The sequence below is a fragment of the Colossoma macropomum genome, unplaced genomic scaffold (assembly GCF_904425465.1).
Source record: "Colossoma macropomum unplaced genomic scaffold, Colossoma_macropomum, whole genome shotgun sequence".
Classification (NCBI taxonomy): Eukaryota; Metazoa; Chordata; class Actinopteri; order Characiformes; family Serrasalmidae; genus Colossoma; species Colossoma macropomum.
The window spans coordinates 20315210-20330174 of NW_023494789.1; the positions used below are offsets into that span (position 1 = coordinate 20315210).

The window sequence follows — 14965 nt, forward strand, 5'->3', positions numbered from 1 at the left end:
CACACAACAACAGCAGACCATCATTACACTCAAACACAGACCCACACAATGCTATGCCAGAAACGAAGATGCTATCAACATGCAAAAAAGGTAGGCATGTGTTACTACCATGAAGCATGTAGGCCTAGCCTGACTAACATTAAATGCATAGGTCACCCAATAATCTAACTCTGTCGGCTGTTGTCTTGTATTGAAAATTAACTGCATATTAGACAGGATCTTTATTCATGGAAAAGATAGTAGCTTTGGCTCTTGAGCTTTCTTTACTATCAATATCAAACACCTTATTAAAAGTCCTAGCATAGCTGAGAACAGTAGGGTACGATTGTTGTGCATCCCACCACTTTCTGAAAGTATTTACATTGTATGATGGCATACACCTCTACGTAGCCTCCTTTATAACTCACCTCTTTGCTAGTAGGTCATGTCTGGTCATTGTCTTCCTGACCTCCTCCTGCTGGCTGACTGCCATTCTGACCTTGCTCTGCTTCCTTAATACAGCAGCACAGAAATGTAAAACTCACCATGACCCATACTATTCTGCTCAGTATTAAGCCTGCATGACAATCACAGACAATACAGGCTGCATTATCATCACTGTGCCCTACTTCTTGCGAACTTCAACTTACTCTTTTTAGCACCAAGAAAGTTCTGTATATCTCCTCTCCTCTTGCTCATTTTTATTCTTTGACTGAAATCTAATCTGAGTACAAGAAAGTAATACATTTGAACTAATACAATTACTCGGGCCTTCCACACACATGGATTTTGATATTGTTCAGCTACCCATCCAGGAAAAACCCCTGAATTAAAACACAGAGGGCGCCTATTATAAAAGCTGGTAACAAAAGGCGAAAGATTAACTATACCACAGCTAAAGCTGAAGTTACAGTTTAGCTAACTAATGTCAGAAACTTTGAAAGTAAGAAAGTAGTGTATTAAACAAGTGATAGCCTGAACTACCCATTGTTTATTAAAACTACACCAAAACATCAACTGCAAAATACAGACACTTGCAATATTGAAAATATATATATGTATATATATATATATATATATATATATATATAAATCTTTTTTCAATATTGCAAGTGTATTTTTTTGTTGGAAACCTCGTATCTCCAAAATGGTAACTTTACACGAAAAGGAAAAAACATACTTCACTTTTATTGTAAGTCAATGGAACCAGAGTTTTTTCCAAGTCATTTTGGGCTGTTTCTTTCAGTCCATTCATCATAAAATTTCCATACAATGCAGAGGGTAACAGGTATTTTCAAATTATGTAAAAAACTTAAAAAATGTCAAAAATGGAGATACAAGTTTTCTTCTGACAACAACAATATATATAATACATCTTGAAATGTCCCTAAGAGGTAGGTCTGTAGCTGCTAAGTGTTTATATCGGTTGAACTGCTGTTGAAACACTGCAAGTCTGTTTGGTGATATAACTGGTGTGGAACTGTGTAGAAATGTGGTGTAACTGTTGTCCCATTAGATTGTTGTTGGTGGAAGGGAGTGGGAGTGCACATTGCGTTGCAGTGCACTGTGAAACAGGATAACGTTGATAAAAAATCGAAATAGTTTCACGGGTCTGATGCAGCCCCTGTGCCTTGCATTTGACCTATGGGATGTACAGTACCTACACAGGCTTGCGCAACAACAGCACTGGTGAGTAGAATGAGGCAGAGGAGGTACAAAACTAAAGTTAAGAAATTGTATGGTGCACTTCAGGGGTATCTGATATCATATTCTTCCAGGCATGAATATGGGAAATATGCTGTAATATTTATAATTACAGTTAAAAAGGATTAATAAATATTGGGAGGGGGTTCCAAGTCTTAATTAGGAAGGTGAGACCCCCCCAAGCCCCCCTATACTTCAAACCATGATTCCAACACCTGGAAGAGTTGAACACAATTTCTCAAATGAGGCAATGTGGATGTTAAATGTATCTTTGTGTTATTTAACTTGTTTCTTTGTGCCATCGAGTCCTTTTTAGAGTGATCTACAGCTTCATTCATTGTTATTTCTTACACCAACCAGTTACTTGAAATAGCTAGAATTGCATAAGAGCATACCAAATTCTTTTTTATGCATTCACTTGAAACCAAGTCAGTTTTTAAATGACTAAAAAAATCCAAACTTTGGAAGTGTCAAAAGCTTACATATGGCCCAGGGCACTGAAAGAAGTAATGAAGTGTTGGAGATGGTTTCTTTGAGTATGCTTCAGTTGCACTTGTGTATGAATTTTAAGAAGCCTAATTTAACACATCACAGCCACTGATGTGTCAAACTGTTGCCATCATTTTCCTGTGAAAACCACACTCGCCTCTTTTCTTAGAAATGCTAACCGACATCTTTTTTGCCTTTTCACTTATGCATATTGATCTATATTTGCTAATTGCATGCGCGCACACACACACACACACACACACACACAGAAAGAATAACTCTCCCAAACTTCTGTCCATAACTCAAAATCATTAATTTGCAGGTAGTCAGGCATGAATATTCTTCCAAGCATGAACAAGGGAAATTGAAGTTTTGGAATAGAACAGTTACAACCATGAAATTATAATCTTCATACATATTTGTGATTATAAATATAATAACCTCAAAATAAATACACAAACAAGAGCAAGATTTATTTATTTTTATTTAAAATGAATTCTAAGACTTCAAAGTGGTGGACTGTGCATTTAAATGGAATGATTTTTATACCAATTTCATATTCTTGCAGCAACAATACTATGTGCTGTTAGCTGGTTGTCTTCTCTTGATGAACTAGAGTAAACCCATTTTGGCCATTTTAGTACTCTTCTCCCTCCTCCCCCTCATCTCCAACGCTGTCTGTGCCCACTTCTTCGTAATCCTTCTCCAGGGCAGCCATGTCTTCTCTGGCTTCTGAGAACTCGCCCTCCTCCATGCCCTCTCCAACATACCAATGGACAAAGGCTCTCTTGGCATACATCAGGTCAAACTTGTGGTCTAGACGGGCCCACGCTTCAGCAATGGCTGTGGTGTTGCTCAGCATGCAAACTGCCCTTTGCACCTTGGCCAGGTCTCCTCCAGGAACAACAGTGGGGGGCTGATAGTTGATTCCCACCTTGAAGCCAGTGGGACACCAGTCCACAAACTGGATGGTACGCTTGGTCTTGATGGTAGCAATGGCAGAATTTACATCTTTAGGCACAACATCACCACGGTAGAGGAGACAGCAGGCCATGTACTTTCCATGGCGGGGATCACACTTTACCATCTGATTGGCTGGTTCAAAGCAGGCATTGGTGATGTCAGCAACAGAGAGTTGCTCATGGTATGCCTTTTCTGCAGATATCACAGGGGCATAGGTAGCCAGAGGGAAGTGAATGCGAGGGTAAGGCACCAGGTTGGTCTGGAACTCGGTCAGATCTACATTCAGGGCTCCATCGAAGCGCAGGGAGGCTGTGATGGAGGAAACGATCTGACCAATGAGCCTGTTGAGGTTGGTGTAAGTGGGGCGCTCAATATCGAGGTTCCTACGACAGATGTCGTAGATGGCTTCATTGTCCACCATGAAAGCACAGTCGGAGTGCTCCAGGGTTGTGTGGGTGGTCAGGATGGAGTTGTAAGGCTCCACTACAGCTGTGGAAACCTGAGGTGCTGGGTACACAGCAAACTCCAGCTTGGACTTCTTTCCATAATCGACTGACAGACGTTCCATCAGCAGGGAGGTGAAGCCAGAGCCAGTGCCTCCACCAAAACTGTGGAAGATCAGGAAGCCCTGAAGCCCAGTGCACTGGTCAGCCTGAAAGAAAGTTAAGTAGAATTTTACATCTTTGGACTAATATAGGAATATGCAGCTGCTCCAGTTCTGGAGAAGGCTAAACCAAAATTTAGTGTTTTCCCTGCTCAAACACCTTATTAGTTACCAGGTATATTTCAGAAGTGTACTGACCAAACTGTTCTGAATTAGACACTCCTCACTTAAATAATCTGGAATTACTTCTCCAATGACTTCAGAGTCATACACTTCTTAGCGGTCTTCAGCACCTCTAAATGTACACATGTGTCTAGCACACCCAAACACTGGCTTGGAGCATAGCAGCTAAATTTGCTCATGTCGGTAATTAGTTCAACACAGCCACCCTGGAAGTCTCACCAGTTTGCGGGTCCTGTCCAGCACAAGGTCAATGATCTCTTTGCCAATAGTGTAGTGACCACGGGCATAATTGTTGGCAGCATCTTCCTTCCCTGTGATTAGCTGTTCTGGGTGGAAGAGCTGGCGGTAGGTTCCTGTGCGCACCTCATCTGGAGTGGAGAAGAAAAAAGAACCATGTTAAAAGTTCTGCCATTAGTTACAATTGCATCTGATGGCCTAACAAAGTTCAAAATAAGCATTTATGTAGATTTATCTGTAAAACCATGCTCTGTCCCATCAGTCAAAAAACTACTACTACAAAAAAAAAAATCACAATTATTTTTATTTTGTGTATGCTACCAGTATTATTTTTACAAAAAATTCAGACATAGTCAAGTAAGAGTAATATTTTTCCTTTGATTAAAAGAGAGAACTGTTACCAATGACAGTGGGCTCCAGGTCTACAAAGACAGCTCGGGGAACGTGCTTGCCAGCTCCAGTCTCACTGAAGAAAGTGTTGAAAGAGTCGTCTCCTCCACCTATGGTTTTGTCGCTGGGCATCTGCCCATCTGGCTGGATCCCATGCTCCAGGCAGTACAACTCCCAGCATGCATTGCCCATCTGGGCTCCAGCTTGGCCAACATGCATGGAAATACACTCACGCTGGTGAAAGAAAAAAAGTGAGGGAGTTTCCACATTACTTACTGACATTTCAGCAAAGGGATAACAAGCATATCTAAGAGGTTTCATAACACCAGTTTCTGATATGTACATTTTTAAAAGCACCACAAGCATCAGATTATAAATAAAAAGCTGGAAAATGATTAGTTGTTTGACTGTTTCACTGTTATCAGGCTCTTGAGCGCTGCCCTTGTTTAAAGAGAGGGAGGAGACGACAATCCCGCCACACGTCTGTTTCAGTCATTATCAGAGATGGTGGTGGCGTTGCGTGTTGTGTAGGCACTCATTAAGGCAGGATGTTCCTCTGTTCATGCTAAACTATGACAAGACAAACCCATCTGTTCCATGCATTGTAACTCATTATCAGGCTGCCCTAAATAACCCTGTTCCAAAGATGTCATCAATTTAAGGAATGATCAATAGACCACACATTACCAAATCTCATCAATAAAAGCTGTGAGAGCAGGGACAGTCCTTTCAGCTAATAGTGTAACCTGATCAGCACTGGGTTTGCATTTACACATAATCTGTACTTCACAGATCTCAACTATAACTGGATCATCTTTATTTGCATAAACAGCACCATAACTGCATGGAAGGTACTCTGCACTGTTAGAAATAAAGGTTCTGTGCAGGTACATTTTTCATTCATCAAGGTACAAACAATGTAAATGTACCCTTAAACGGTAAAATAGTGATTTCAAGGTCCTTAAATAAGTACACGTGTACCTTTTCATAACCTAATGTTTTAAAACAGAACAGTAAACTACAAAGCCTGGAGACGAGTCGGGGTGTGTGGAGTCAATACAACTTAGACAACATAATTTTAATGGATTATGGTACAATTATGTTCCCTGACTAAAGATACTGAGATAGGGTATCACCCAGTGACAAGAGGGGTACTGTTCCCTCAGGGGACTTAAATTATGTAAAATACTCTCGACAAGTAACGCCATTTCAGTGTCCTTACTTTTTTTTTATTCGGCAGCCCATCCCCGCCAGTTTGATAAGGAAATAAACGCCGTTTTATTCTTCCTTCTCTGTTGCTAGCAGAAGCATGTTAAACTTTCTACTGAGCATAGTCAGTCTCTTTCTAAATAATTTGGCACAATGTCATTATGTAGAAAATAAAATAACTCATTATAATATTGAGAGAGAGAGAGAGAGAGAGAGAGAGAGAGAGAGAGAGAGAGAGAGAGAGAGAAAGAGAGAGAGAGAGAGAAAGAGAGAAAGAGGCGCCGAAGTTCAGTCCCCACCCCCCGCCTTTACCGCCAAACTTCCTCTATGACTTGGAGAAAAAAGAGAAATGGAGGGAAAAACAGTGATAGAGACAGCGACCTAAACGCAACGATACAACGACACCCGCGAGTTCATCCATCCCTCTACATTATTGCTGGCATTCAGGCTAAAATCCACTTTCCGCGTTCTATCACTTGCTAATCCTTATCGATTTTCAATATTTATTTTGCAAAATGCGAATGTCAGAGTACTTGAATTCCTTGTCTCACGGAAATATTGCAGTTAAACTCATTGGGATCATCTCAGACCGCAGAAGTTCTTGATATGAACATCAGATCCTGATTAGCATTTGAGTTAATGAATCAAGTCTTTTGCTTAACCTAAAAGATCAAATATATTTGGACTCATGCATCGATCTCACATTAAACGCCATCAATGGGTTCAATATGGCTACCGCTAGGAAGACTGCAGTGCAGAGCAACAGCCCATAATCTCAAAAGGGCATTTTGTTCATATTGGGCAACCCTACTTCAAAACTACGTGCTGCGCGTGATGCAAAGCCTAATCTCTTTTCTCTCGGGAGGAACCCGCTCACTCCTTTGCTCTACTGCTGTAATTATATTCACTTTCCTGGCATTTTTCCCGATAAGCTTTGGAATTCCTAAACCCTGGTCGCTGTACGTTTCTACGGCCACTGACTGAAGCGAGCCCTCTACACGGCTTTTGACTAAAGTAAAATACGCTAAGATAACGATCACGCGCGAAAAAAGTGTGCTAGTGTTATAACCTCCATCATGCAGTACCATCGCGGGGTTTGAAAAGTCAAATATGCTACAGTCAGAAAATATAACATGTACATGAATCATTCTACACGTTTGATTCTGACTGCAAACAGCTTTAACAAAAGTAAGACTCACCATTGTTCCGGATTTTCCCTCTGGGCCGACGTCGAGGATTCGGTAAATGAGGGCAGTATGGGTGGGGAGACGTCTATCTGTGTTTATATAGCATGGCGCCAGTCTTGGGCGCTGGCGTGGGGAGGGGCATAAAGTAGCTAATCATCAGTTTTCTATTGGCGGGAAGGACAGTTAGAAATCAGTAGGCGGGGCTTTAGTTTGAATAGGAAATACTTGCCAGACAGAGAGAGAGCTGTACACTCAAAAGTTGTCTTATCTCATACTAACACACGTATATCAACCTCACAAACACTGCTAAAAAGGTCAAACATCGCACACATTTGGGGGGAAAAAGTAAGCCTAGGGTTTACACATATCTGTCATATCTCTGCGCTGAGCTTGAACAGGGGACACGAGTGGACCACCCACAGTCATTTCCTCATCTTTGTCGCTACACAGGACTACACAATACATTTACTGAGAAATATACAATACCAGCTGAATAACTATAGAAAGTGTTATGCTACTAACTTCATCATTGTGATTTAGGTCATTTATATCAGAATAAATATGTATTTCATGCATTGGGCAAAGAAAGAATCTGGTAAAGTGTTTGTATGTACTGTGGTGTCCATAAATAATTAGACAGCAATACATTTTTATAAAATCTTTTAGATCTGTATTCCTTCTGGCCAAGAAACCATGTACTTAATTTATTCATTCATTTACTTACTGTCCTGTGAAAGATGAACACAATGTACATAAGGGGGCTGTGGTTACTATACACTTCACCCAGTATAAAAGCAAATACCCTTGAATTGAGAATTTTCTGCTCTTTAACTGTAGTTATTGTCTTTTCAAATCCAATGTGCTTGAGTGCAGTTATGTCACTGTTCGGTTATTTATGAACTGCACTTCATATGCTTAGAATAAGAATGTCCAGAATGTACCAAGCACAGTGTTTTTGTTTTTTTGTTTTTTTTTGTGAGAAGATATGTCAGCAAAGTGTCAGTCACAAAAGAGGAAAGAAATGAAGAGCAAAGTTCCTTCACTAAACTCCCCTGAGGCAAGAGGTTTGAAAGTTGAGCTGCAGGAGATGAGGGGACCGAGAGGTTTTTTTCTGTTTATATGTGTTACAGTAAGGTAAAATTCTAATATGCTACAGACTGACTTTTTAGAATGCAAATATCAGAGATATGTACATTGATAACTATTCATTCTCAACTGTCCATAGAGGTAAATATTCCCAGAGACTTAAATCATATCAAACCTATGCAAATTGGGGCCTGACAAAATGCAAAGCTATTCGTCTCCTTGGATCCCCTGCCTGTACTTGTCTGTTTTGCATTCATTGTATGAGAATAGTGGTCTTTCAAATGCATTATTCAAGAAAATGTATTGTTCACTGTAATTGTCTTAGCACTCAAGCTCTTCTTTCTTTTAAGTTCTTTATTTCAAAGCACATTTGTGAAACAAAAGAAAGGCACCAGTTATCACAGCTCATCACCGATTCCAGGAGTGTTTGTTACATTCCTCACTGCTGAACTATATACCTAAAAGACGGATACAGAGTAAATGTGCTACATTGATCTTATACAAAAAACAAGGGAATTTAATAAAATAACTTCAAAATCAAATCTGGTGTGTTTTTGCAATGTTTTACATCACAACAGACACATGTTGTGAGGATAACTAGGTATGTCATGTGCAGCTGTTGCAGTTTCAGTATCAGTCTTTCTTTTAACATATATTTGAAAATGCCATGGGTTGTTTGTTTTGTTTAAAATACCTTAGAATCAAAAAGATACTGTTAAAAATATAAATTTACTTGAAATGAAAATACTACAATTGTGTAACTGGAATGGTTTTAACACATGAAATACTTTGTTGCCTTTGTTTATAGGAGAAAAACTAAGACTTCACAGATGTTAATATTCTTCTCCCTCCTCCTCCCCTTCATCTCCAATGCTGTCTGTGCCCACTTCTTCGTAATCCTTCTCCAGGGCAGCCATGTCTTCTCTGGCTTCTGAGAACTCACCCTCCTCCATGCCCTCTCCAACATACCAATGGACAAAGGCTCTCTTGGCATACATCAGGTCAAACTTGTGGTCTAGACGGGCCCACGCTTCAGCAATGGCTGTGGTGTTGCTCAGCATGCAAACTGCCCTTTGCACCTTGGCCAGGTCTCCTCCAGGAACAACAGTGGGGGGCTGATAGTTGATTCCCACCTTGAAGCCAGTGGGACACCAGTCCACAAACTGGATGGTACGTTTGGTCTTGATGGTAGCAATGGCAGAATTTACATCTTTAGGCACAACGTCACCACGGTAGAGGAGACAGCAGGCCATGTACTTTCCATGGCGGGGATCACACTTTACCATCTGATTGGCTGGTTCAAAGCAGGCATTGGTGATCTCGGCAACAGAGAGTTGCTCATGGTATGCCTTTTCTGCAGATATCACAGGGGCATAGGTAGCCAGAGGGAAGTGAATGCGAGGGTAAGGCACCAGGTTGGTCTGGAACTCGGTCAGATCTACATTCAGGGCTCCATCGAAGCGTAGAGAGGCTGTGATGGAGGAAACGATCTGACCAATGAGCCTGTTGAGGTTGGTGTAAGTGGGACGCTCAATATCGAGGTTCCTACGACAGATGTCGTAGATGGCTTCATTGTCCACCATGAAAGCACAGTCGGAGTGCTCCAGGGTTGTGTGGGTGGTCAGGATGGAGTTGTAAGGCTCCACTACAGCTGTGGAAACCTGAGGAGCAGGATAAATGGCAAACTCCAATTTTGATTTCTTGCCGTAATCAACTGACAGACGCTCCATCAGCAGGGAGGTGAAGCCAGAGCCAGTGCCTCCACCAAAACTGTGGAAGATCAGGAAGCCCTGAAGCCCAGTGCACTGGTCAGCCTAGAATATTAAGAAAGAAGGTGATCTGTTTGTTTTCCAGGCAAAACAAAATCACAAAAGCAGAACTTCATTCTGTGTCTAAGGTAATGATGTGTTATTACTCACTAGTTTGCGGGTCCTGTCCAGCACGAGGTCAATGATCTCTTTGCCAATAGTGTAGTGACCACGGGCATAATTGTTGGCAGCATCTTCCTTCCCTGTGATTAGCTGTTCTGGGTGGAAGAGCTGGCGGTAGGTTCCTGTGCGGACTTCATCTGGAGAAAGATATCAGTAATTGTTTTATTTTTTTATGTTGATGAATAATGCTATCGTACTCTTAGTGACTATGTATATATATATATATATATATTTCCAATTATACCAATGACAGTGGGCTCCAGGTCTACAAAGACAGCTCGGGGAACGTGCTTGCCAGCTCCAGTCTCACTGAAGAAAGTGTTGAAAGAGTCGTCTCCTCCACCTATGGTTTTGTCACTGGGCATCTGACCATCTGGCTGGATCCCATGCTCCAGGCAGTACAACTCCCAGCATGCATTGCCCATCTGCACACCTGCCTGGCCAACATGGACTGAGATGCACTCACGCTGCAGAGAGAGGATTTAAAAATCAGAGCCAACTTAATCATATGGATCATTCTCCCGAATTAGTTGAAATGGAAGTCATTTAAACCCAAAGCATTAATAGAGATAGTAATTGGCTAAATATATAGGGCATGTTTTATTGGTAGGTAGCTGTTCCAAACCTTAACCATTACATTTCTGTGTAAAAATAATATATTTTTTTCTTTTTTAAAAATCTTTTTAAATTTCTTTTAAAGTGAAGAGGAATTATTTAGATTTATCATAAGTTCCATTTTTCATATCAGTACCGAAACAGAGTTTTAGTGCATTGTCGGAGCCTTATTTTAGCCACACCCCTACATTTTAGATCAAGAAATGAGACTGCATCCTTGTCCCTCATGACCACATGGTAAGCAGTTAGATCTCATTGTTTTAAAGTAAATGTGTCCCAAAGTCTGAAAATCACTGTTGATTTTCATTTAATAAATTAAACATAATTAAGGTATAGAATCACTCAAAGAAAAAAGATTTTAGTCTAAAGTCTGAGATAATAAAGGCCAAAATGGGTTCTAAACTTTGACTTTGAACCAGTTCAGTCGAATGATCCATATATTTGTTTTGCACATGTACACATGTAATCACTACAGACACACAAACCCATAGATATTTGTAGGTATATAATTTCATTTCATGGCTTTGGTTTAGAACACAAACTGTATACATGTGAGATTGTGATATGTACACGACATCTCCAAATGTTTGTAGACTCTTGCTTATTTAATGTTTTTTCCCCCAGTTATCAAAAGTATTCATAGAGTGTTTATTCCCCCTTCACTGCTACTTTGCCTTGAAAAGGTATTTTATGGTGCTCCATTACTCCAGAGAATGCATTGCCACTGCTCCACAGCTCAATGCTTGGAGGCTTTATACCCTTTTAGCTGACACTAGGCACTGGACGCGTGTGGCTATTCAAGAACATCCCATTCTTTTAGAAGTGCTTTTGTATGGAGATTATACAAGCTCTCTGTCTGCGGATGAACAGCTATGGTTGCAATGAGTGCACCATAAAGTGGCTGAATTTACTAATTAGAAGGAGATACTTTTGAATATATAGTGTAAATCCCTTTGAGAAACAAAGGTTATTTTTCCTGGTTTATCAACTTGTTTATCTATATTTGCCATCTGTTAGATACATATATATAACACATTGTCAACTTCCTTGTTAAGAGAGGACCCAACTTGCTGTTTTATAAACACAACCTTATGCTAACTTAACTTATAACTTCCTCAAAAACCTAAATGCAGTCAAATGATTGAGCAAATGAAATATCTTACCATTTTGGTTCTTTTTTCTGGCTGCCGTCAGGAGTGTGAAGGACAAATCTTATGTTTATGTCTCTGTGACGATGATATTGGTATATATAGGCCCAGATGATGCCGTGGAAACAAGCTTTGTTGTTGGCAACAACGGGGTTAAACCCGTTTTTGAGAACTGTTCGGTTGCCTGCCTGATTTAGAGGTGAGCCAGTCATACAGGTCTGTAGTGTACTGAATAAATAGTCACACATCAGTGCCACTCCTCTTCAGTACAACGCGCACACAGACACACATTAATATTTAACTCTGATCTGCAGAGATAAATGAACAACTAGTATCCCAGACCAGACTCTCATTCAGGCCACTGTAGGGTAAACTAGAATAAGACATAAAACAATAAAACAAGAAGCAAAATAATGCTCCTAGGTTTAGGATTTAATCTTGTTTTAAACTGCTTCATCCAAGTTGTAATTCAGCATGTTGATCCACTGCTATTATGATCAAATTACACCGCTCATCTCTTGCCTGGGGCAAACTTTTGCCTTGCCACCCCGCCCCCCCCCTCCTTCCCCAGACCACCATTCCTCAATTTTTTCCATTCTCTGACACCCACTCCCACCATGCATGCAGAATCTCTGTTGTGTTGTCATGCCAAGTTAGACGTATCCTAAGGTTACACATTGACATTGGAAACCAGCAATTGTCATGGTGACCCCTCCCTTCCTTGCTCAGAACTTGCTCTCCCTCTCTCAGTATATGAGCAGATCTCAGTGATCTATGCTCTCAGAAAGAGAGCTTGTAATAATATATAATAATATATCATAATAATAATAAATAATATATCATAATATATCATAATAATAAATAATAATATATCTGTCCCTTCAAAGTCTCTAATGATGTTACTGTCAGCAGTTTGGGGCACTTTTGACAAATTCAAAAAGAGCTTGTGATCATCTAGGCACCCAGACTAGGTTGGTACTTGCAAGAAAAGGGAATTCAGAAAAGAGAATAACTCTGCATGACAGATATTTATCCAGGGGCAATTAAGGCCTTATTTTGGAGGTGTTTGACCATAGAAAGTGTGGGGTTCATGTTTCTGTAATTGGAGATTACGTTTCTGTTTCTCAAATAACTCTGCTCTCTGGTCGGCAGGTTGGAGTCATCACCTCCAAAAACGTTACAAAACCAGACTTCACCTAGACTTCATTATACATTATACATTGTTTTTACTTTTAAAAGAGCTGAATTTAACTGAATTCAATTAAATACAACATCCAATGAGAGATCAAGGACCTGGCCAATTTCAGGCAGTGGCAAGAAAAAATACTTTATAATGCATGAGGAAGAAGCTATGATTAAAAAAAAAAACCTATGCTCCTTTTGACAGCACAGGAATGAGGTGGAGTGGAGTTTGTGATCCAGAACTGATTATCCAACATCAGTACCTGACCTTACTAATGCTCTTGTGGCTGAATGCAATTAAATCCTCACAACAATGTTCCAACATCCAGTACAAAGACTTCCCAGAAGAGTAGAGGCAGTTACTACAGCAAAAGGGGGACAAACTCTTTATTAATAGAATTGATTTTGGAAGAAACATTGAATGAGCAGTGTCAACGAACTTCTGGACAGACAGTGTAAATCAGTAATCGTTGATAAAGGTTGAGGGTGACTATTGCTTGAATGCTACAGATGATATACTACTATATACTACTATACTTAAGATGTGTATTATTCTATACTATAAATGTGTACATGGCAGGAATTTTGGGAGGCTGGTAATGTTTGTTGCAAAAGGTTGAACAGCACACACAAAACCCAGACCTGTATCAGACAGAGGCCATAAATAAATAAAAACTCAAAAACAGTGAGAAGCCAGGAGCAGAAAGTAGGCGGACCACAGAAGAGGTACTACAGCAAGAGCTCACAACAGTGGGTGGTCTGAGCCAGGAGGTAGTACAAGCGCATTTAATGCTCAAATGCTCAAAAGATGTAATGGATAGTGTATGGAGAAGTTGTAAATGATAGCATAGAAAACCTTTTTGCTGTAAACCTAAAAAAGAAGACAAAAAATGTCAGATTCTTCCAGTTTAATTTATAACTTGTAAAATGCATGTAAAAAGAAAGCAACATATAACAAACAAAACAAAGTAAATAAACCATAACAAAAAAGTTAATAAATGGGTTGGATAAGAGAAATTAATTAATACTTAGGTAGAAGTGCTTTTTGCTCACAGCTCAAAGTACAAAGTCTGTTTGAACTTATTTCAAGCACACTAAGAAGAGGAATGTTTGTGCTTTCCTTAGAGAATTTCTGTTGATGTACTGCCCTCTTCAGGCCATTTCAAAGATTTTCAAAGGCCCCTGACAAGTCCAGTCAAGGACATTTACTTTTCTATCCTTCAGTCACTGTTTTGGCAGTGTGGCATGTTTTTTGCATCATTCATTTTCCATTCTATGCTGAAAAGTTTCTCCATCTCATCTAAAGTTAAACACACCCACATCCACACATAGGCCGAAAGGGTTGCTTTGGGTTTCTTCTTGCAACAGCACCCTATGCTACATAGCTAAACATAAACAAGACTTTGTCTTTGGCTGCTCTTTGTCATGTAACCCATGATCATTGGCCAGATTTGTAGAGCAATTGCATTACTGTTGCACTTAAAAATCCAAACTTCATCACAAAGGCCTGCAGCTCTAAGTTGCTATCAGCCCTCCTAGTCAATAAACCAAGTTGGAGGGATCCAAGCATCTGGGTGGTGCCACACATTCAAATGCCAATACAAACACAAACATTGATTAGAAAATTCCATTTGGCATGTATTAAATTGAATACAGTCCAAAATCACAATGTTTTCACCTTATGAACTTTATTATTATGGTCATTCCAAATATGATGCCTGCAACATGTGCCAAAAAAGTTAAGACAGGATAATGTTTACCATGGTGTTGCATCACTTTCTCAGCACTTAATAAACGTGTGTTGACTGAAGACACCAATTTATTCAGTTTTGAACGCAGAATTTTTGGCCATGCTTCATTTGTCCAAGTCTTAACTGCGCAACCGTACGGGGCCTTCATTGCTGTATTTTGCACTTCATAATGCACCAAATATTTTCAATAGGAGACAGGAGGGCAATCTAGCACCCTCACTCTCTGATTACGCAGCCATGCTGTTGCCATTGTCATGTTGGAATAAGCATGGACATCCCTGAAAAAGATAGTGTCAAAAGACAGCAT

At 40.0% G+C, this 14965-nt stretch overlaps 2 protein-coding genes across 2 annotated transcripts; both read right to left on the reverse strand.

Annotated features, from left to right (window-relative positions):
• Positions 1–2638: 2638 nt before the first annotated feature.
• Positions 2639–7084, reverse strand: LOC118808075 (tubulin alpha chain-like). The gene is made up of 4 exons (XM_036570466.1): positions 6958–7084; positions 4561–4783; positions 4142–4290; positions 2639–3787 (listed from the first exon to the last, which is right to left on the reverse strand). The coding sequence occupies exons 1-4, from the start codon at positions 6958–6960 to the stop codon at positions 2810–2812; spliced, it is 1353 nt and encodes a 450-aa protein (XP_036426359.1). The 5' UTR covers positions 6961–7084; the 3' UTR covers positions 2639–2809.
• Positions 7085–8372: 1288 nt separating this feature from the next.
• LOC118808077 (tubulin alpha-1A chain-like) lies at positions 8373–11933 on the reverse strand. The gene is made up of 4 exons (XM_036570467.1): positions 11741–11933; positions 10207–10429; positions 9951–10099; positions 8373–9845 (listed from the first exon to the last, which is right to left on the reverse strand). Exons 1-4 carry the CDS (start codon positions 11741–11743, stop codon positions 8865–8867), a joined length of 1356 nt encoding a protein of 451 aa, XP_036426360.1. The 5' UTR covers positions 11744–11933; the 3' UTR covers positions 8373–8864.
• Positions 11934–14965: the final 3032 nt, after the last annotated feature.